Source organism: Elgaria multicarinata, chromosome 3, assembly GCF_023053635.1.
Source record: "Elgaria multicarinata webbii isolate HBS135686 ecotype San Diego chromosome 3, rElgMul1.1.pri, whole genome shotgun sequence".
Classification (NCBI taxonomy): Eukaryota; Metazoa; Chordata; class Lepidosauria; order Squamata; family Anguidae; genus Elgaria; species Elgaria multicarinata.
The window spans coordinates 30,370,921-30,391,490 of NC_086173.1; the positions used below are offsets into that span (position 1 = coordinate 30,370,921).

The window sequence follows — 20,570 nt, forward strand, 5'->3', positions numbered from 1 at the left end:
TCCGGGACTACTGCTCAGTCATGGATGCTATTTGGTGGTGGAGAGAGGCTGGTGGGCTATTTCCGTGTTGTGTGGCAGTGTGACATCTCTTATGTACTATATATAAAAGAAGCCAGTTCTGCACTGAGAAAACTCAATTTCCGTGTTCAGAAATTGTTATGCAATTTCTGTGTTATGCGGGTCATGCATACCATATCTTTTTTTAAAAAAAGATATTTCTGCATTTTTCTGAATGTGATGACTTGACTTCTCATGCAGCTGGAATTTATCTGGCAAAGAGCAGCAGCATTGGGCTTTGGGATAAATAAGAAGCAGTAGGTAAGGAGGGACAGCGAAGTAGCAAAATGCCCATGCTAGGTACAAGCACTCTCCCTGAGCGCCAGAGTCTTTTGCAGATGTGTGTTTCAGACTACGAGCTTCTTATGCAATTGTTCAGGTTCTCCAAAATATATGCCAGCTGTTGGAGATTGTTCCAAATTCCAGATGGGATGAGCAAGCTGGCGCTGTCATCGTCTTCCTGTGCTTCTTACCCTGACCCCACCCTGCACTCCAAGTAGTAATTCCCAAACTGTGTGCTGGGACATGCTACTGTGCCACGAGAGAGCTGTTTAACTTGCCCTGAGAAATAAATCAAATATGTGTTCCTGAGAGCCCAGTGGAGGCTGCCTGCTGCATCTTTGTGTGATGCCTTGCTCTGGGCTTGCCTTCTTCTAATCAGTTTCCATTGGGGATGGATCATTTTGCCAGGTCTCTGTTTTTGGGGCAGTTGAAGCATTGCAGGGACACAGCAGAATTCCTTGTCCTCAGAGGAGGCTGTCCACTGCATCTCTTGATGATTGGCTGTTCTGGGCTCACCTTGTTTTAATTGGGAGTTGCTTCCAGAAGAGTGATTCAGCTGAGAATAGAGGGGAATTGGCTCTTCTTGAGGCTAGTTATCTCTAAACCCTATTGGATGTAAAGAGTGTACCTCCAATTTTAATCTGAAAAAAAGTGTGCTTCTGCTTTCAGAAGTTTGTGAAACAAGCACTCTTTAGAATCTAAAAACCAGATAACGGCCTTAGTAGTTAAAAGGCTGTGAGATTCTACTTACTCTGTACCCCAAAAATTATATACAGGAGAAAACTCAGCCACGAGGGGGCTCTCACCTAACTGCCCAGGCATTAAGCTTTGCCCAACAAGACAGAAATGCCTGATATTTTAACCCTGCCTGCCCTGAGAGGTTTGGGAACACTGCAAGTTCCCATGCAGCAGCTAGAATGTGGTTTTCAATATGTATCTACGCAGGACACACGCTAACCCTGCAGTGTGGTATGGGCAATTATGTCATATCCTGTGTGGCAAACGATGCCCTGCCAGGGTTCCTGGCAAACGTCACAGCTCAGGCCTGGGGCTCTTGTTTCTCCTGATGCCCTCTCCAGTGCGGCCAGAGGCTGGTGCTTGTGTCGCGTCCACCCCATCAGCCGTGTCATTAACTGTCCCATTTTTAATTCCTGCGATTTTTAGTTCTCGAACCCTTTTGAGGGAGCCCCACCAGGCACTAGGACCTTGCGGAAAGCAGACACCCTAGCCCTGGATTCCAGGCTGGCTTGCCTTGGTGACGTAAGCCAGAAGCCCTGTCTCTCTCTCTCTCTCTCTCTCTCTCTCTCTTCTGTGTGTGTGTGTGAGTGTGTGTGAGTGAGTGTGTGAGTGAGTGTGTGTGTGTCTCTCTCTCTCTTCCCCCTCTCTTCCCCCTCCCTTCCCAAGCTCTCTAACATTAAAGCGAAAATGCTCCTTTCTGTGCCTCCTCGTGCAGGAATCGCCACTTTTGGCTACAACAAGAGCAACAAGAAGGTAAGGAAGCCAGTCCACGTCCCCCCCCCCCCAGCCCCCCTTCTGCTTCCTATTCCTAGGATCTTGGAAATGTCCTTGGCTTAGAGAGGGAGGAGAAGTAAAAGGGGGAGGGTAGTCTCTTCCCCCCACCCTCGGCCGAATATCCCAGCTGAGGGGGGAGATAGGATTGAGCTAATAATTTGGGGACGTTGGCTGCCTAGAAGGTTGACTTCCCCACAGGGAAACAAACCTTGGGGGTTGGCTGATCTTGCCCTCTGTTCCCTTGGCGACCCCCATCCATCCCCCTCATCGCCGACCCCCTTGCCAAGGCCGGAGTGTTCCCAAGGGCGAGTTTGGGTCCGGAGCGATGGCGGGGGTGCGGGGAAGGGGGGGGAGCAAAAATAAGCTGGAGAGACCAGAACACAGACAGGCAGCGAAATCACAGCACTTGGTGAATCTCCCCGGACATTAATATTCTGTGGGTTCCTCCCCGCACCCCGATTCGAGGTTGGGGTGAGGGGAGGGTGAGGAGGCTCAGCATCCGCAAGGGGGTGGCGTGGGGGTCTCTGGTTCTGGAATCAGGAGGCAGTCCATGTTTTAGGCGTGGGGTTCACCCCAGGATCAAACCAAGGCCTGGTTTTTTAACCCTCTCCTGACTCTTTCCAGGGTGACGGAGACTTCTGTGGCCACCCCCGACTGGGTGTTCTGGAGGGTGGGGTTCCCGGATCTGGTTTCTATGGCACCCACGTGTTCCGAAGGCAGCGTGGGCCATAAAGGAGGCTTTTCCCCTCCCGGCCCTTTCTGCTCCCCGCATCTGGGGTGAGACAGAAAGACTGTGCATGTCTTGGGAAGATGGGGCATTTAGCCTGCAGGAGGATGGGAGGGAGTGGTAGCAAATGGGGGATTGCACCCACCCCCACTCCTTCCTGCTCACAGGGCTGTCATTGGGAACCTGAAAGGCCTTGTCAGGTTTGGAAAATGCAGGTTGGCTCGCCTGGTGTGTTTTGTTTGTTTATTTATTTGTTTGTTTGAAGACTGGGGCATGGATTAGTTTTCCCTCTGGCAAGAAGAAGCATGGTTTGGTGCGAGTATAGGGTGTCCCGGCACCTGGGTTGTATCCCTGGTTGTGACTGGGAACGGGTGGGGTGGGAGGGGGGCAGAAAGGGGAGATTGAGGAGTTGGAATTGAGAGCCAAGATTTCTGGCTTAATCGCTCTCCTATCTCTTCTGTTGATTCACTGTGTGACCTTGTATGCATATGTTGTTGGCTAAAAGGTGGAAGGCACACTTTTTGCCTTTTCTTTGCCTCAGTTTTTCTCTCTGTAACTCAGATCTGGGGCTGAAGGTTCTGCGATGAATGTGCAACTTGTGGTGGTCACTATAACAGTAAGGGTGGGCCGAAACCTAAGGCAAAGAGGGAAGGGGAACTTTGGCTTATTAATTGTGTTTCTCCATATTAGGGGTGGGTATGATGACCCATGAAAGTGCTCTAGCTCTCCCTGGCCGCCTCTCTTTGAACCTGGGTGACATTTTCTCATTGGTTGTCTGGGAATGTGTAGAAATAGGCAGATGGGGAGCAAACTTGTTCAGTGTTGTTAGGGTTGTCTGGGACAGTAAAGAGCAGGGCTGGATTGTACATCCTTGGATTCTGTTCAGATATGCGGGCCTGTCACAAAAGCCCACCTGAAGTCAAATTGCCAGCAGTGCAGCAGGCGCAGTTAATATGATCTGTGATTCAAAGTGTAAAGTTGCTGCCACTTCACTAGGTGTATGTGTGTCTATGTATATACATTTCTCACCTCTACCATTTTATGCATCCAAGTTTGCATGTTTGCGGATTGTCTGCGAGCCCCCTGTGTGTGTTTAAAGTGTTTTTATTTTTAGATTTGCACATCTTGGTGTGCTTTTGAGCAAATTTTCTTGGGCTGGCGTTTTGTTTTCATGAATTTGGTACTGTCCACATGTACCGGTCCCATAGCAGTAATGCTGTCAACCGTAAGGAAGGAGGAGGTTTGCATCCATGCCCATGTGTGCATTGGTAAGCAGGGGCAATGGTGGTAGTGTGTGTACAATCTTGATCTGCGTGTGTATTTAACTTGTATGATCGCTACCATATGGGTTGGTGAATCTGAATTTGGATAATAGTGGCTGTGTGTGGTTAAGCAAGGATTCTGCATATGTGTGACCATGTGTAGAAGAAAGAGCTATTCCAAGTTTGTCTGATGATCAGTATGTCACTAGAAATGATATGTTCGTAGTGGTAACTCTGGCCTACTGTATACAAATTACTCAGGCTAGAAAACCTCACCTTCAGCTAGCAACACCCTAGTCCTAAATGCATTATATGGAAATAAAATTTATTGATTTTAATAATAAAAAAATCCATGCATTGTGTTCAAGTCTGGGGGTGCCAGCTAATGGGACTAAGCCAGCCTTTGTGGAAAAAACTTTTGTTTAAGCAGATTGTGGGTTGCATTCTGTCTTCCTCTGAGCCATGTCTCATTGGGGTCGGTCTGCCCATATCTTCATCATTCGCATGAATGATGTAGCACAGAAGCTGATGCCTAATAGATGTTGGCCACAGAATCTTCCATCATTGATAATGATCAAAAACATGTTGCTTGGAACTTGAGAAGTCGCTGTAGTTCTTGGTTCAACATGTTGCATTGCACACGTGAATGTAGATACAGGAACAAGACCAGCATGCGCGAAGAAGTGACCCATCATAACATGAGAACTGGCCCATTGTGAGATGGGATAAATGTGATTTTTTTCCTGGGTCTTGCTGGTTTGTGTTTCTGCTGTGGGAGAACTGTATGCTATCCTCTAACTCTGTATGGACTGCTTTGCTGGTATCGCGGTCAACTTGGGGACTCTTCAACTCTAAAAATGTTTTTTAAATAAAATAAATAAATAACATTTGACTATATAAAATTAACCTCTCTATGAAGCGGATGATGTCAGGCAGGGGAAGACAGTGTTCTTCTAGAAGTAAAGGGAATTCTGTGCATCACAATTTTCTGACTCTCTTTGGTTACTCCTTGCTTATGAGTGGAAATATTCTGCTAGAAACTTAAGTATTTATACTGGGCTGGATTTCTTGATCAATTAAAAATATTTGAAGTTATGTAGTCATAGTTAAACATGTACTTTTAAAAATGTTGGGTGATCTAAATCTCAACTAAAGGTTGTTTGTTTGCTTATAGTTTTTATCCTACCTTTTATTTATTTTATTTATTTATTTAGAGTATTTTTATCCCGCACCTCAGCCAAAAGGCTCTCCGAGCGGCTTACAATGTATCAGTAAAGAAGACAGTCCCTACCCTCAGGCTTACATTCTAAAAAAGAAGTGACACACAAGGAAAAGTGGATGGGGAGGGAAGAGGGAGAAAATAAAAAGAAATTAAGGAGACTGTTTAGGTTGGTGGGAAGGCCCTGCTCCGTCCTCTCATCTCCCAATGGAGGGGAAAACCAACAGCTCCTTCTTCCCCACAAGGTGAAGATGTTAGCCACGGGGTGGGTGGGGGGGTTTCCAACTGAAGCAGGCTCCGATGGTCCCTGCCTGCTCCAGTCTCCCTCGCATCTTCTTCCCCACAGGGACAACTCCTTTTGTCCAAGGAGTTCCGGGAAGTGTACATCAGGGTGGACGGAATGTAGATCAGGATCTACTGGTAGATCCCTGGGTGGTTTGAAGTAGATCGGCAAGGAGTTCTCACTTCCACTTGTTTAACAGTGGCAACAATCAAATAAGCCCATCCCCTAAATTATACTGGTGAAATGAAAGCTGGCAGGGTGTGTGTGACCAGCAGTGTAGAAGGACTGTGAGCTTCGTTCAGTTCTGGTACTCAAAATAACTTCCTAGTCTCAGAATTCTTTAATTCTAAGCTTGTGTCTTTTATGCCTGGCTCTGGTTGGTGGATCTCAGGATTCAAAAACAACAAGAAGACAAAGTAGATCCTGCGAACCTGAAGTCTGCCCACCCCGATACTTCCTTCCCTCAATGCATCATCACAGTTTGTTTGCAAGTTTATTATGTTTGTATCTCACCTTTCCTATAAGAAGCTCAAGGCAGCTGTGAGGTAGGTTAGGTTGAGAGATCATAGCTGACCCAATTTCACCAAGGGCCTGTTCAGACAATACACTAAGCCATGGTTAAGCCACACGCCCTTTTGCAGCAAATGCTTCGTGAACGTGTCTAAACTAATAATAATAAGAATAATCACCACCCCCATGTATGTTAATGACATAATTTTTTAAAAAACACACATATATATTATATCACACACACACAATATATGTTTTAAACTTTGCAAGGCCGCCTTGAGGCCCAGTATTGAGCAAAAGGGAGATGGCAACAAGGGAGAGGGCCTTCTCAGTGGTGGCCCCCCGACTGTGGAATGATCTTCCCGATGAAGCTCGCCTGGCGCCAACGTTGTTATCTTTTCGGCGCCAGGTCAAGACTTTTCTCTTCTCCCAGGCATTTTAACAGCATTTAACAACGTTAAGTTTGTTTTTAATGGACCCCAGAATTGTTGTTTTTAAATGGATACTGTTGTTTTTATACTGTTTTTATGTTTTTTAAATTTTTGTATACTTTTAATGTTTACTATTTTTAATTGTTGTAAACCGCCCAGAGAGCTTTGGCTGCGGGGCGGTATATAAATGTAATTAAATAAATAAATAAATAAATAAAAGGCGGGATACAAATAAATATGATGATGATGATAATAATAATAATAATAATCTGTGATTATGTAGCTACCATGTTTAGGAATGGTTCACATGACATGTTAAGCCATAATGTTTAGCTCAAAATGCTTAACCACCATGGCTTAGCATGTCGTCTGAACAGGGTCCCAATAAGCATCATCACTCAGAAGGAGTATGTACATATCTGGTCTGGACACCTAATTTTTTTAAAAAAACACATATGCTTTTCTTCTCTCTCTCTCTCTCTCTCTCTGTGTGTGTTATGTTTCGCCTAAACTATTTTTTTAAAACATCACCAACATTATAAGAACAGTTCTAAAATTGTGCCAGGGATGAAGTTGTTCAGGGTGTGGGGGAGAGAGTGTAGTAGAGAAGACACTGAGCCATGAATGGGGAAGTCTATGGTTCAGTTCTCACCTTTGTTTTAGCTCAGTGGGGTTATTTCCCCAATATCCTTTTTCTTTGAAATTGTCATCCTTTCTTTGCTCACATTTTATGGAGCAACCAGACAACATCATTGTCAGCCCATTGCATTTCAGTGTTTTTATTTATTTATTTATTTATTTATTTATTACATTTTTATTCCGCCCAATAGCCGAAGCTCTCTGGGCGGTTCACAAAAATTAAAACCATCATAAAACAACCAACAAGTTAAAAACACAAATACAAAATACAATATAAAAAGTACAACCAGGATAAAAACCACGCAGCAAAATTGATACAGTGTTTTCTGTATTATTGCAGTTGTAGCACTGGGTTGTCCAGTGGGGATCAGCAAGCCTATTAAGGGCTCCTGCGCCTTTAATTAAGACATTTTCTGTTTTCAGGTCCAGCCCATTCTATTGCTTCCTGAAGAGTGTGGAAGGAAGATTAATGATGAATAGTCTATTAATTGCCCCTTGGATAACCTCTCTTAAATTGCCCAAATTCCATTTCTAAACTTGTGTGGGGATTAGAAATGGGGTGGAGAAATTACTTTAATTACTGGTTTCTTTTAGCATTTAAAGAGAGAGACAGCACTGTTTCTCTATAAAGGATTGAAAATAAAATAAATTGGAAATGAACGCTTTCCCCACCCTCACGCCTTAACGGGATCAGAAACTGACATTGGGGCAATTCAGGGCGCAATCCTATCGGATCTACCTTGGATACTTGTAGGCTTCCAAATTTGGATGCTTACGAGTATCCAGGGCAGAGTGGGAGGTGAGGCGGAGGCGATTGTTGCCTCAGCAGCGCCTCCCGCTCTGCATTTAAGCTAGGTGTTTTTTTTCACCAGTCTAGCTGAGGGGAGGGAAGGAGGCTGGGGAGTCCTCCGGATATGGCATAAACAGGCCTCCCAAGGCCCCTCCCTGCCCACTGGCATGCTCCCTTTCCCTCCCGTCCGAGGTCACTGGCGTGGTTTTCTCCATGTTGGCTGCTAGCAGGAGGCAGCGGGGAGCTTGGACTCCTGGGTCTGAGGTTGGAGCCCTGTCTCCAACCTGGGATCCAGAAATCCCAAATTATCCCATGGCCCCCCAGACTCTGTCTAGGGGCTATAGGATTGCTCTCTAAGAGTGGAGATTCAAGGGGCTATGAATAGGCTATTTTTTCACTAATCCCATATCTGTGTTCATCTGGAAGTATTAAAATGGGACAAACATACAACAAAGAAATGAACCATTGCTGAAGGGGACCTGTTGTGAATAAATATTATAGAGGGATCTTTGCCATGGGGAATCATAGAATCATAGAATAGCAGAGTTGGAAGGGGCCTACAAGGCCATCGAGTCCAACCCCCTGCATGGCTGGAGAATATAGCGTTCTTTATGTGGTTGTATGGAACCTCTGTTTTTGTTTTTATTTCTGCCAGTTGCAAAAAAACCCAGCATCTCAGCAATGTCAGAAGGGCCGTAATGGGCAAGTAACTTATAGGGCCTTTGGCATGCCATTCTCTCTTAGGTGCAGTCCTCCCAGCTGAGACTATGGGGGTTAACAATACTCACTTAGCTTTACAGGGCTGTTGTCAGGTTGACAGAATAATGCATGTGAAGCACTGTGAATACTCTAAGGGTGCAATCTGCAGAAAGGAAGTCCTACAGCTCCCAGCATTCCTGACCCAGCCATGTAGAAAGCTGGGAATTGTAGGACATTTTTCCATCTAAACAAGCATAGGATTATACCTAAAAGCTCTATATTGGCTTTCCCCAACCTGGTGCCTTCCAGATGGGCTGGGACTACAACTCCTATAGCTAGTATGGCCCAATGGTGTAGTCCCAGGTTGGGGAAGGGTGCTCCATATATAAATATCAAGTGTTGTTATAGTTAACAGGTGTCCTCCATAGGCCACCTTTATCCAGTTCAAGCTGACAATGCTAGAAACTTGTAGAGCCAATATTTTCCCCACTGCTTCCCACCCTCCAGCCTTCAGATTCCACTCCAGAAGAATGTATGTGTCTTTTCAGAGCAGTGAAGGTTTGTCCAGACTGCCTGCCACATTTTAAAATGTGATGTCTATTTTCACATTCCTTGTTAGCAGGAGTGAGATTGAAACACCTCTCACCGTCTATTTTTCAGCTCAAAATGCATATTCAAACTTGTGTGGGGGGGATGTTGCTGGTGGTGGTACTGTTGTTCTTTGATACTCCATATCATACAAGCAGAGAATAGTAGAGTTGGAAGGGCCTATAAGGCCATCGAGTCCAACCCCCTGCTCAATACAGGAATCCACCTTAAAGCCTACCTGACAGATGGCTGCCTAGCTGCCTCTTGAATACCTCTAGTGTGGGAGAGCCCACGACCTCCCTAGGTAATTTGTTCCATTGTCATACTGCTCTAACAGTCAGGAAGTTTTTCCTGATGTCCAGCCAGAACCTGGCTTCCTGTAACCTGAGCCCATTAGTCCGTGTCCTACACTCTGGGATGATTGAGAAGAGATCCTGGCCTTTCTATGTGTGTTTCAAGTATTTGGAGAGTGCTATCATGTCTCCCCTCAGTCTTCTCTTCTCTTCTCTTCTCTTCTCTTCTCTTCTCTTCTCTTCTCTTCTCTTCTCTTCTCTTCTCTTCTCAGGTTAAATATGGAGAATTGGGCCTCTGATGCTTGATCTGTATTCTTGAGAATCTCTATTTTATTTTATTTTTAAAAAAGTGAATTTCTAACTTTCATAATTAGAGAGAGATGTTTGAAAACACACAGACGTTGTTTAGAAGTTAGCTCAAGAGGGTGGAACCTCTGTGTCAGGAGAGGGCAACTTGAGGCCTTCCAGATCTTTTGGCCTACAACTCCCATCAGCCCAAGCCACCATAGCCAGTGGTAAGGGATCATGGGAGTTGTGGGCCAAAACATCTGGAGGGCCACATATGCTCCGCCCTGCTCTATGTCCTGTGCGCATAGCCATGTTACGCTCTCCATACTTCCTTTCTGCTCATTTTTTATGTATCTCTTTCCTTGTCTTCCTGCCGGTACACAGCTCTTTGTCAAAAGGATTCTGTATTTTGAGACAAAATCTGGATGGCAAATAAAGCTGCGAAATAAGTCCAATTACACTAAGGCATAGTGCTCCGATGCAAAATTGAAAGGTGTTTATATCTATCTATCTATCTTGCAGCGGCTAAGTATAAGTTTACCCTATGAAGAATGTGGTTGGGAGTTTCCGCCAGCATGGCTGTTGGAGTTTGGACAAAGTGATGTTTCAGGCTAACCCCCAGATTTCAATGCCAAACTCAAGTGTGGCTGGAGGTAATAATCTTTTCAGAGAGTTGAGGGCAAAAGGGGCTATTGCTCATGGTGTGGCAAATAAATTTAGCAGAGAATTGTGGGTTTTTAAAAATTTCTTCTTGACATTTATCTGCTAAAAAGACATCAAGATGGTGTACAACAGTTTAAAACAGTAAGGGCTTAAAACAAATAAAAAGGAAGGATATTAAACCAGCGAAAACATGAAAACTACATATTTTAAAAGGCTAAATAGAAAAGATGGGCCTTCACACCCTTTCTAATAGCTAAGAGAGTGGGGGGCCAATTGAAGTTCTCAACGGAGCACATTCCATAGCTTGGGATGGGCCAGTGTGGTGATGTTGTCCTCAAGAGGGTCTCTCCTGCAGATCCAGTGTGGTGTAGTGGATAAAGTGTTGGACTGGGAGTCAGGAGATCTGGGTTCTAGTCCCCACTCGGCCATGGAAACCCACTGGGTGACTTTGGGCCAGTCACAGACTCTCAGCCCAACCTACCTCACAGGGTTGTTGTTGTGAGGATAAAATGGAGAGGAAGAGGATTATGTTTGCCGCCTTGGGTTCCTCGGAGGAAAAAAGGCGGGATATAAATGCATTAATAAATAAATGAATAATAATAAATCTCAGTAACTGGGCAGGTGTATAACGAGATAGGTGGCACTTTAGATAGCCAGATCCTAAACCATTTAAGGCTTTAAAGGTTTAAACCAACACGTTGAATTGTGCCTGAAGAGCAATTGGCAACCAGTGCAAGTATTTCAAGGAAGGTGTTATATGGTCTCAATAATATGTACCAAGGAGCAGCCTAGCTGCTGCGTTTTGCACCAACTGAAGTTTTCCAAAAGTTGTTTGACCGTGAGCGACTAAGGATCAAAAGAAGTGTGTGTGTGCTTCCTGGGAACCGATGCGTTTTTCAGACCCACTTTCAATCTTCTAAACTATTGACCATTTCCAGCTTTATTCACTCATGGCCTTGCAAATGGCTGTTCTCACTGATGTCACAGTTCAGGAATAATGAAGATATAGCATGTGGTTATTCTTGTAGCTCAAGCAATAGAGTGTTGAATAGTTTCTATATGGTGCATCGCATTTATTTATTTTTTACAAGCTCAGGGGTGAAAAGCATGGGCTTATTTATTTTCACAACATCCCATTCAGGAAGGTTAGATGGAGGGATTAGGACTTACTTTTTATGACCCACTGTGCATTGGGCTGGCTGAAGTATGGCTTTGTGGGAACGGCACCTTTCATTTAACATAGAAAGAAAGTTTCCAGACCTTAAGGCTGATGAGAAATGTACTATCGTATCTGTTGCGAAAGCTCAGCGTCTTCATTCTTCCCTTGGCCTAATTTCATGCGGCCCTCGGCCTAATTTCTAAAGCCCTCAGCATGCGATCAATTCAGACCTCTGGCAAGAGTGAGTTATCCCTTTCCTGGCAGCCCTGTTGCATGGGAAGGAAGAGGGGAGAGAGAAAAGGGGTTGGCAGAAAGAGAGGAGGGGTGATCGACCTTCAATACTTGATAACACTCTTCTAATACTTGAAAGGTTATCACACAGAGGAGGGCCAGGATCTCTTCTCAATCATCCCAGAGTGCAGGACATGGACTAATGGGCTCAAGTTATAGGAAGCCATATTCTGGCTGGACATCAGGAAAAACTTCCTGATGGTTAGAGAAGTATGACAATGGAACCAATTACCTAGGGAGGTCTTGGGTTCTCCCACATTACAGGCTTTCAAGAGGCAGCTGGACAGCCATCTGTCAGGAATGCTTTAAGGTGGATTCCTGCATTGAGCAGAGGTTTGGACTCGATGGCCTTATAGGCTGCTTCCAACTCTACTATTCTATGATTCTATGCCCCACATTTTGCTTTGGCCCCACCCACCACTGACATGCAGCCCCCGACATATTACCCATGCAGGAATGTGGCCCTCGAGTGATAAAAAGGATGCCCACACCTGATTTAGATGGCTATGCCCATATGTTTTAATAAGATCAATGTCATTCATTCATTCATTCATTCATATCCTGCCCCTTCCTCAAGGAGCTCAGGATACATATATAGGGTTATCCCATGATGCGTTCACAACAACTCTGGAATGTAGGTTGGGCTTGCCCATATACTGACCATGATTAGCCCGACATTGTGGTGTTTGTGCAGAAAATCCAAGTATCCAACTCTCCTGCCATGGTAAAAAAATAGTGGATAGGTTTCAAGAACATAGGGATTTTGAATCCCTGTTCAGGTTTTCAATTTAAGTAACTTTTGCATTTTCAGTGTTGTAATATGTTGTTTATGTGTCTAGTTTTTATTGTATGGCTTTTATTATAAACTGCCCTGAGATAAGGCAGGATGAAAATGGAAATAGAACAGATATATGCATATAATCAATAATGGATAATTTGCCATTCTTTAATGGCACTGAGAATCTGGTGCTGCCTAAAGATGGTTCCATCTGGCTCTCTAATCGCCAACCACAGACGCAAAAGATGAGTGTGGCTGAACAATGTCTGTGGCAACTGGACTTGGCAAAAGGCCATTTTGGGGGCATGGGGTCTTGGCCTCTGACCCTCCGCTCCCTTATTAAAGTGGCCTTCAGGCAAAACTAGCAACTGACTAGAGGATTAGCGGATCTCAAGCAAACCTTCTGATTTACAGTGTAAAAACCTGTTTATATAATTAAGCCACTTTATAGTCTATCAGTAATAATAAATAATAATAATACAGATGAAACTAGAATCTTCTCATAGTGAGCCCTGAGCCAGAGTAAGATGCAGAATCTACATATCCAGGTAAATTCCTCATCCTGCTAAGGATGGACCAATCTGTATTATTTCTGGTCCATGTGACTTTTCCATGTTTTTACCCTTAATTCTATTCCATTCCATTTCTGCAGTTTTTTTCTGATTTTTTTTTTTAAAAAAACACACATCCTGAAATACCTATTTAAGTGTGTATTTGCTTGAGTTCCAATCTGCGCTTTAATCTGGGAGTTGTGATCAGGTCGTTTTGAATACGAATTTGGAAAGATCAAATTTATGGAGTCTCTAGAAAGATTTGAGCACTAGCACAGCACATGAAAAAAGATATGTGCAAATCTGCTTTTGTGTTGAGCATCGACTGTTGGGGAACCAGAGGAAAACCCAATTCTCAGGCAGGAGATGGCCTACATACCGATTTGGAAGCAATTCTAGGCTTCCACCTGGAAGACCGATCAACATTTTTCTACGTAACTATTTTGTGTGCTACATTTTTTCCTCGGTGATGAAAGTATAACAAAACTTTCACTTAAAACCAGCCCTTGCATTCTTCGGGCATACCTAATGGGACGCACCCAGTGTTGCAAAGTTGAGCATGAGTTTCATAAAATCAGAAGACGATGAGGGGACCAAAAAGAGCATTAACCCAATCCTTTGCCTGACGGAAAGACTCTCAATCCTACAAGCCCTCAAGACCACCTTCTGTAATTCTGGCAACAGTATGTCACAAGCGAAGAGCAGGTGCTCACTACAGAAGAGGTACCTAAAGATACAAAGCAAATAGTTCCTGGTTATTCAAGATAAAGGAGCCAAGCCATCTTTTCCCCTTACCTGAGAGCAAAATAGAGTAATAAAGTTGCTATTCATATTATTAGGTTCAATGGCACCTGTGGCATCTGTCTGTGTAGATTTTTTGTGTGTGGCGGGGAGAGGGGCATGGCTTCCTTTTCAAGAATAGGTTTATCAATGGCTGTTAGCCATGACTGTGAGTTTATTTAGCTACTAAGCACTCCGCAAGTAATGGGCAAGTCCCTGCAAGAATGGCACACAATCTAATAGAGATGACACAAGGGAAGAAAAGGTGGTGGACAAAAGGGGATCGCTAAACTGTGGAAATTTGAGGAATTAACAACAGGCTAGAAATGTGTTCAGGAATACTACTACTGTATTGCTTAGCAGTGATCAAGATGTGAGGTATATTATATATCCAAGAGATAGCAGCTTTTATTTCGAAAAAGAAAAATCAGTTTCTAGACTTCATATTTCTAGAGGAAAATGTAAAACAGATTGAGAAGATCTGCATTCAGCATTTTCACACTGGCTATGAAAAGCACCTCAATTGGCGCTATTTCTGTGCACTTGTGGATGAATTTTATGCAGTTTTAAACGTGCAACGCTACAGTTTTTAAATATAAGTTAAAATGGATTTCTAACCACATCTCATGCTTTGTGTGATTTTTGTGTTCCCTATGAACAGATGCCTATTTTATTTATTTATTTAAAACATTTATATCCCGCCCTATGTCATTAAGATCTCAGGGCGGCGTACAGATATTTTGGTGTTACCCATGAAGCAAAGTATCGAACATCTACCCACTGTTATTAGCATAGAGGTGTTTAGCCTCAGGGCCAGGGAAGTGCAGACGTGCCCTCTAGCTTGGAGCACATGCAGCGAAGGAGCGGCACGTCGGCTGAAGCAGGGAGTAATCTGCTGGTTGACAATTAAAACTATTTTCAAGATGTGTGTGCCAATCCTTTCAAAGCTCTGAGATGAAAGGGAGGGGGGCCTAGGTGAGGTTCCTTTTTGCAAAGAGGAGAAATGTGTTCGCTCGTCTCAGTTCCCGCTTCCTCTCCAAAGACGCAGCTGATCCATGGCGCACTGCCTGCCGGTAGGAGGATGAGCATCAGCCAACCTGCCTACCAGAGTTTGTGACAGTAACCCGTGTCTAATCTCATTGGTTTATTAGAGTCAACCATTTGCATAGTGCTTGTCGTTTTGCATAATTTATTCTGCCTGTGGTGAGCAGGTGAGGCCTGTCTTCCTTTCTTGTGGCAGGCTCCATCAAGGAAGGATCATGAGTGAAGGAATGACTGCCCTTGCAGGGGGTGGGAGAATACCCCTGCAGGCTGAACTGTGGTAGGCCTTCCTCCCACTTGCTCCACTGCGGAGCCCATGTTGGGCAAGGGGGAGAGATGGGGGCCTGAAAACTGAGGTGTCGGGAGGATCTGGGAAGGAGAAAGAGAGCATTGCCCAACATTTCGTTGAATGGGTTATGCCTCTTTATGCTCCGGGCCTTCAGGCAAAACACCCATGTAGATAATGTCACCTGATGTAGTTAATGTTGCACGAGCTGTGCCATGACCATTGTGGGAGGGGTGGAGGGCAGAGGAGAGAAGGGAAAAGAGAGAGGGCAAGTCTAGAGTAAATATATAATTACCAAAATAAGTTGATCCCGTTCTTCAGGCCATTGGCATAAACCAAGGTCAAACAAAATTGGAGAACATCTAAAATAACCTGATGAGAAAAAGAGACAAAATCTGAAGATGTTGTAAAAAAATAAAAAAGTTTATTCCTTGAATTATCCCAACACGTTTAAGCCCTTTAACATACATTTGGGTCCTCTTCAAGGGTTACGTTTCTAAAAATTGCCTGCCGAGATCTCTGAAAAACATCTCCCGGAGGATCCTGCGATGGGACTTATGGGAGTTGGACTACAACTCCCATAATTCCCAGTCACATGCTGGTGGGAATTTTGAGAGTTATGGCCCAACATGCCTGTGGGGTACCAGGTTGAGGGAGGTTGGCACAAGCAATATAAATTAGCCATTGATCTTGGCTGGGGCCAGCTGCCATTTGGCTCTTCCTTTCCACAAAATGTCTCCATGTATGGGCATTCCGCCTGGCCGCCTCGGAGGAAAAGGTGACATGGCGATGCCCCCTCCATCCATTGGCCTGGCTGGGACCAAATGCCCTTTGGCTCCTTTCTTCACAGAACTATCTCATGCAGTGGTCATGGTGGTACCTGAATTTGGTTATTTCTTCTCTTTTCCATTCCTCTTTTCTAAGCCTTTATTTTAACCCAAACTGCCTTGAGTGCGCTAGCAGAAAGGTGACTTAGAAATGTCGCAGGTAAATAAGAATGGAGCGGAACAGGAAAAAAGATCCTTCAGTTTACCACTTAATTAATCTTAGACTATGAAGTTCAGACCTGGGCCCAGTGCTCTTCAACATTTTTATTAATGATTTGGATGAGGAGGTGCAGGGAACGCTTATCGAATTTGCAGATGACACAAATAGGGTGGGATAGCTAATACCCTGAAAGACAGAAACAAACTTCAAAGTGATCTTGATAGGCTGGAGTGCTGGGCTGAAAACAACAGGATGAAATTTAATAGGGATAAATGCTAAGTTCTACACCTAGGGATAAATGCTAAGTTCTACACCTAAGTTCTACACCTAGGAAAATGCTAAGTTCTACACCTACACCTAAGTTCTACACAAATGCACAGTTACAAGATGGGGATACTTGGCTCAGCAATACTACAAATGAGAAGGATCTTGGAATTGTTGTAGATCACAAGCTGAATATGAGCCAACAGTGTGATGTGGCTGCAAAAAAGCAAATGTTATTTTGGGCTGCATTAATAGAAGTATACCTTCCAAATCGCACGAGGTACTGGTTCCCCTCTATTTGGCCCTGGTTTGGCCTCATCTAGGGTATTGCATCCAGTTCTGGGCTCCACAATTCAAGAAGGACGTAGACAAGCTGGAGCGTGTTCAGAGGAGGGCAACGAGGATGATCAGGGGTCTGGAAACAAAGCCCTATGAGGACAGACTGAAAGAACTGGGCATGTTTAGCCTGGATAAGAGAAGATTGATGGGAGACATGATAGCACTCTTCAAATTCTTAAAAGATTGTCACACAGAGGAGGGCCAGGATCTCTTCTCGATCATCCCAGAGTGCAGGACACGGAATAATGGGCTCAGGTTACAGGAAGCCAGATTCCAGCCTGGACACCAGGAAAAACTTCCTATTAGAGTAGTACGACAATGGAACCAGTTACCTAGGGTGGTTGTGGCCTCTCCCACACTAGAGGCATTCAAGAGGCAGCTGGACAACCATCTGTCAGGTATGCTTTAAGGTAGATTCCTGCATTGAGCAGAGGGTTGGACTCGATGGCCTTATAGGCCCCATCCAACTCTACTATTCTATGATTCGAAGTATCTCTTTATTTCCCCTTTTAAACAAAACTTTAAGAGTCTTGCCTAAATGAACTCAAATAGTAGGATACTGACTTAGGATATACAAACCACTTAGAAGTCCTCCTACGCAAGGCCCATTGGAATGAACTTTGCAAGGCCCACTGGAACCTTGTAAGTAGCAATTAGTACCTGAGTTTTCTTTTTTCTTCTTCCCTCCTATCTGTTTTCCTTTAGTGTGGTGTCTTTTAGATTGTAGTATTACTCTTTGAAAACCACTCTGGGAGCGGAGTAAAATATTTTCAATAAATAAACAAATGTAGAATAGAGTTGTGGTGCTTGAGCAGGAGAATTTTTTGTTAGATTTTGCCTCGGAGGAGGAGCTTAAGCCTTTCAGTGTTGGAACCTCTAGTCTTGGCAGGTGTGCGTTTGTCCATAATACAGATGTGTCCAAAACAGGGAGGTTATAAAACAGACTTACATTAAGCAGGCAAGTAGCATCTGTCCAGAAAGAGCTGGATTAGAGAGGTCTTGATAAGATAAGGGAGTTTATTTTATTTTTTAAAAGAAATGTCTTGTATTTCCTGTAACCTTCCCTTGGAAGAAAACTTCCTTTATTTTATTTTTTTAATAATGTTCGGTTTTTAAGAAAGCTGTGGTATATGCTACAGGACATATTTTACTGTGTAGATTCCTTACCATCAGGTCTATATGCAATTCCATTTGCCTATACTTCGTACTGAGAAGGGCGCAGGACAGTAACGCTTGGGTTGTGTGCGATCTCTTCGTGCAAGGTCAGGACAAAAACATTTGCCACCCTGAAAAGCTGTGGCAGGAAACAGCAGTGGTATATAAAACCTCTGTCTTTCTTCACATGCACATGCGCACAGCCAGATGGACGTACATACACACACACACAACACACACACACACACACACGTACCTATCCCTCTGTACCTAGCAAGGTGGAGAAACACGAAAGAGGGCGCTTATGTGGAACAGAAGGTTGAAGAGCCCCTCTTACTTCCTATTCTGTTATCTCCACCCTGGGAAAACCGTCTTAAACAAGGCTCTGCTGCCTATATTTGAAACACCCTCTCAAAGTATGTAGTTACATTTGCATTTTTTATTTTTATTTTTATTTTGTTTTGTTGAAACTTACAGTAATTTTTAAAATAAAAAATATATTTGAACGACCCTATTTCTATGGATGTAATGCCAGAGGTGCCAGAAGTAGTGACATTTTCGGCTGCAGCAAAAGCTCACTCTTATGACTGGCAAAAACTGCGGGGTTGGTCTTGATGGGTTTATAAGCCCCTTCCACCTCTACTATTCTAGGATTCCCCACTGTACCTCCATTTACTTTCATTCAGGGCCAATACCTGCTTTCTTGCTGGCCTTGGGGATGCCTGAACACGTAGGAATGTAGGATGATACTTTGTATCAAGTTAGACCATTGGCCCATATCTGGCTCTGTGTTGTCTGCACATTTGACTGACAGCAGGGTTTCAGACAGGAGTCATTCTCAGCCCTGCCTGGAAGTGGCAGGGATTGAACCAGAGACCTTCTGCATGCCAAGCATGGGGGTTGGCTGCCAAACTCTGGCCCATTCCTCCCCACGTCTGGACATTTGCCCTCCCCTCATCCACCTGTATGGCACACCCGGCACTTAAGATGTTGCAGCGTGTGGGAGAGGGAAGGCAACCGGTCTGGGGAAGGAGCTATGGCTGCCTCCTCTCCTGCTGCATCAGGGATTTAAAGCTACATGCATGTCCTCCAGGTCGTGACCTGGCAACTAGAGCTGGTGCTTCGTGGCCACTACAGGCTTCAAAGACCAGGAAGGGGCAGCACCAAACTCCGGTTCCCCATCGGAGTTGCACAATGGACACTGCATAAGGTATTGATGAAACTCCTTTGCCAAGATTTCTCACGCCACCCATGCAAATCATTTATAATTTACTATGTATTTAAAAATCTTTTTTATTCTTTACGAGCTGCCTTCCAAACACTTAGGTTGGTGTATACAGTGAGAAATAAAGCTAAGTCGAGAGTCAGCCAAGCCAGGGGGAAAAAGGACCAGTAAAAACAAACAAAACAAAACTAGCCAACTAAACCCAAACCCAAATGGAAGAGATGCTTTTTGCACCCCCTTCCGGAAAGTCAATAATGAGGAATTGAAAATCTCAGGAAAGAGTTCATCCTAAAGCCTTAATTCTGCTGTGGATGCAACTTTCATATTTTTTTTCCTGATTCTTTCTCATTTCCTTGTGTTACTTTAGAACAGGTGAACAAGAGACCTGGGCAATTTCTGGTAAACCACCTAGGGTTGGTTGATTGCTGGACATGCTGTCTGGGGATGATGGGAGCTGCAGTCCAACAGATCTGGAGGGCTCTCTGTTGGGGAAGGCTGCTCTGAAGCATAACATTGCCAGAGGATGCTAGGTCACATTGGGTTTCCTTCAAGGCCACGGGAGCAAACTTCCCCTTCGAGTGCCTTGAAATCTCCTCTGGATTGTTTCTCCAACCCTCTAGAGCAGATTTTGGGAGGTGGAAGGGGGCTGCAGGTATAGGGGGCACCTGTTCTGCCAGATGTGTCCAATTCAATTGATGGATGGACCCACATTAGATTTTAGAATCACTTAACACAGATTAGGTAAGACCTAATTCTAAGGAGACACTGAATGTACACACTTGCTTTGTGAATGTAAGACACATTGCGTCAATACATTTATAGTCTATCCATTGATTGTTCATTTTGATGTAGGCATGATTCAAACGTAGCCCATTTTTGGTAGAGTTTTTGTCATGCTGGGCTGTGTGGTGTGGTGTGGTGATTAAACTAGTGGGGACTAGAACCTGGGTCTCCCCATGTAGCATGATGCTCACTGGGTGACTTTGGGCCAATCACTGATTCTTAGCCCAACCTACCTCACAGGGTTGTTGTTGTGAGGATAAAATGGAGTGGAGGAGGATTATGTATGCCACCTTGGGCTCCTGGGAGGAAAGGTGAGATATAAATGTAACAAATAAATAAAATGCTGCTCTTCACCCTTATAGAGAGCCAGAGCCAGTGCAAAATGCTCTTTGTGGGTGGGGCGTGTGAAGTCAAGGAACTGATAGCTTGCATGTCTTTACAGTCAAATATGACTTCATGTTTTCCAGGGTTTTTGGCCTGGTTAGTTAGGATATAAGCTATGACTGAATTGTGCAGAGGTTGTTCTGTAGCAGAAGAGGTGTCGCATCTCAAACCTTCCTAGCCACTGGGTTGGGAAGCCCTGCCCCAGCGTGTCTGTGTTCAGGGGACACTCCTGTTTGCCTGAAGATTTCACTTGTTGGGCCTGTTCACTAAACCATGGTTAGGCCACTGACCCTTTTGCAGCAAA

The 20,570-nt window shown here is 44.3% G+C and overlaps 1 protein-coding gene across 3 annotated transcripts in view; it reads left to right on the forward strand.

Moving 5' to 3' along the window:
- The first annotated feature begins 1,619 nt into the window (after positions 1–1,619).
- Positions 1,620–20,570, forward strand: part of RBMS2 (RNA binding motif single stranded interacting protein 2) — a 64,180-nt gene continuing 45,229 nt past the window's right edge. For all 3 annotated transcript variants that reach the window (XM_063119841.1, XM_063119844.1, XM_063119842.1), the window contains exon 1: positions 1,620–1,830. In XM_063119841.1, the coding sequence (XP_062975911.1) occupies positions 1,765–1,830 (66 nt within the window). In that variant the 5' untranslated portion in view covers positions 1,620–1,764. The remainder of the gene's footprint in view (positions 1,831–20,570) is intronic.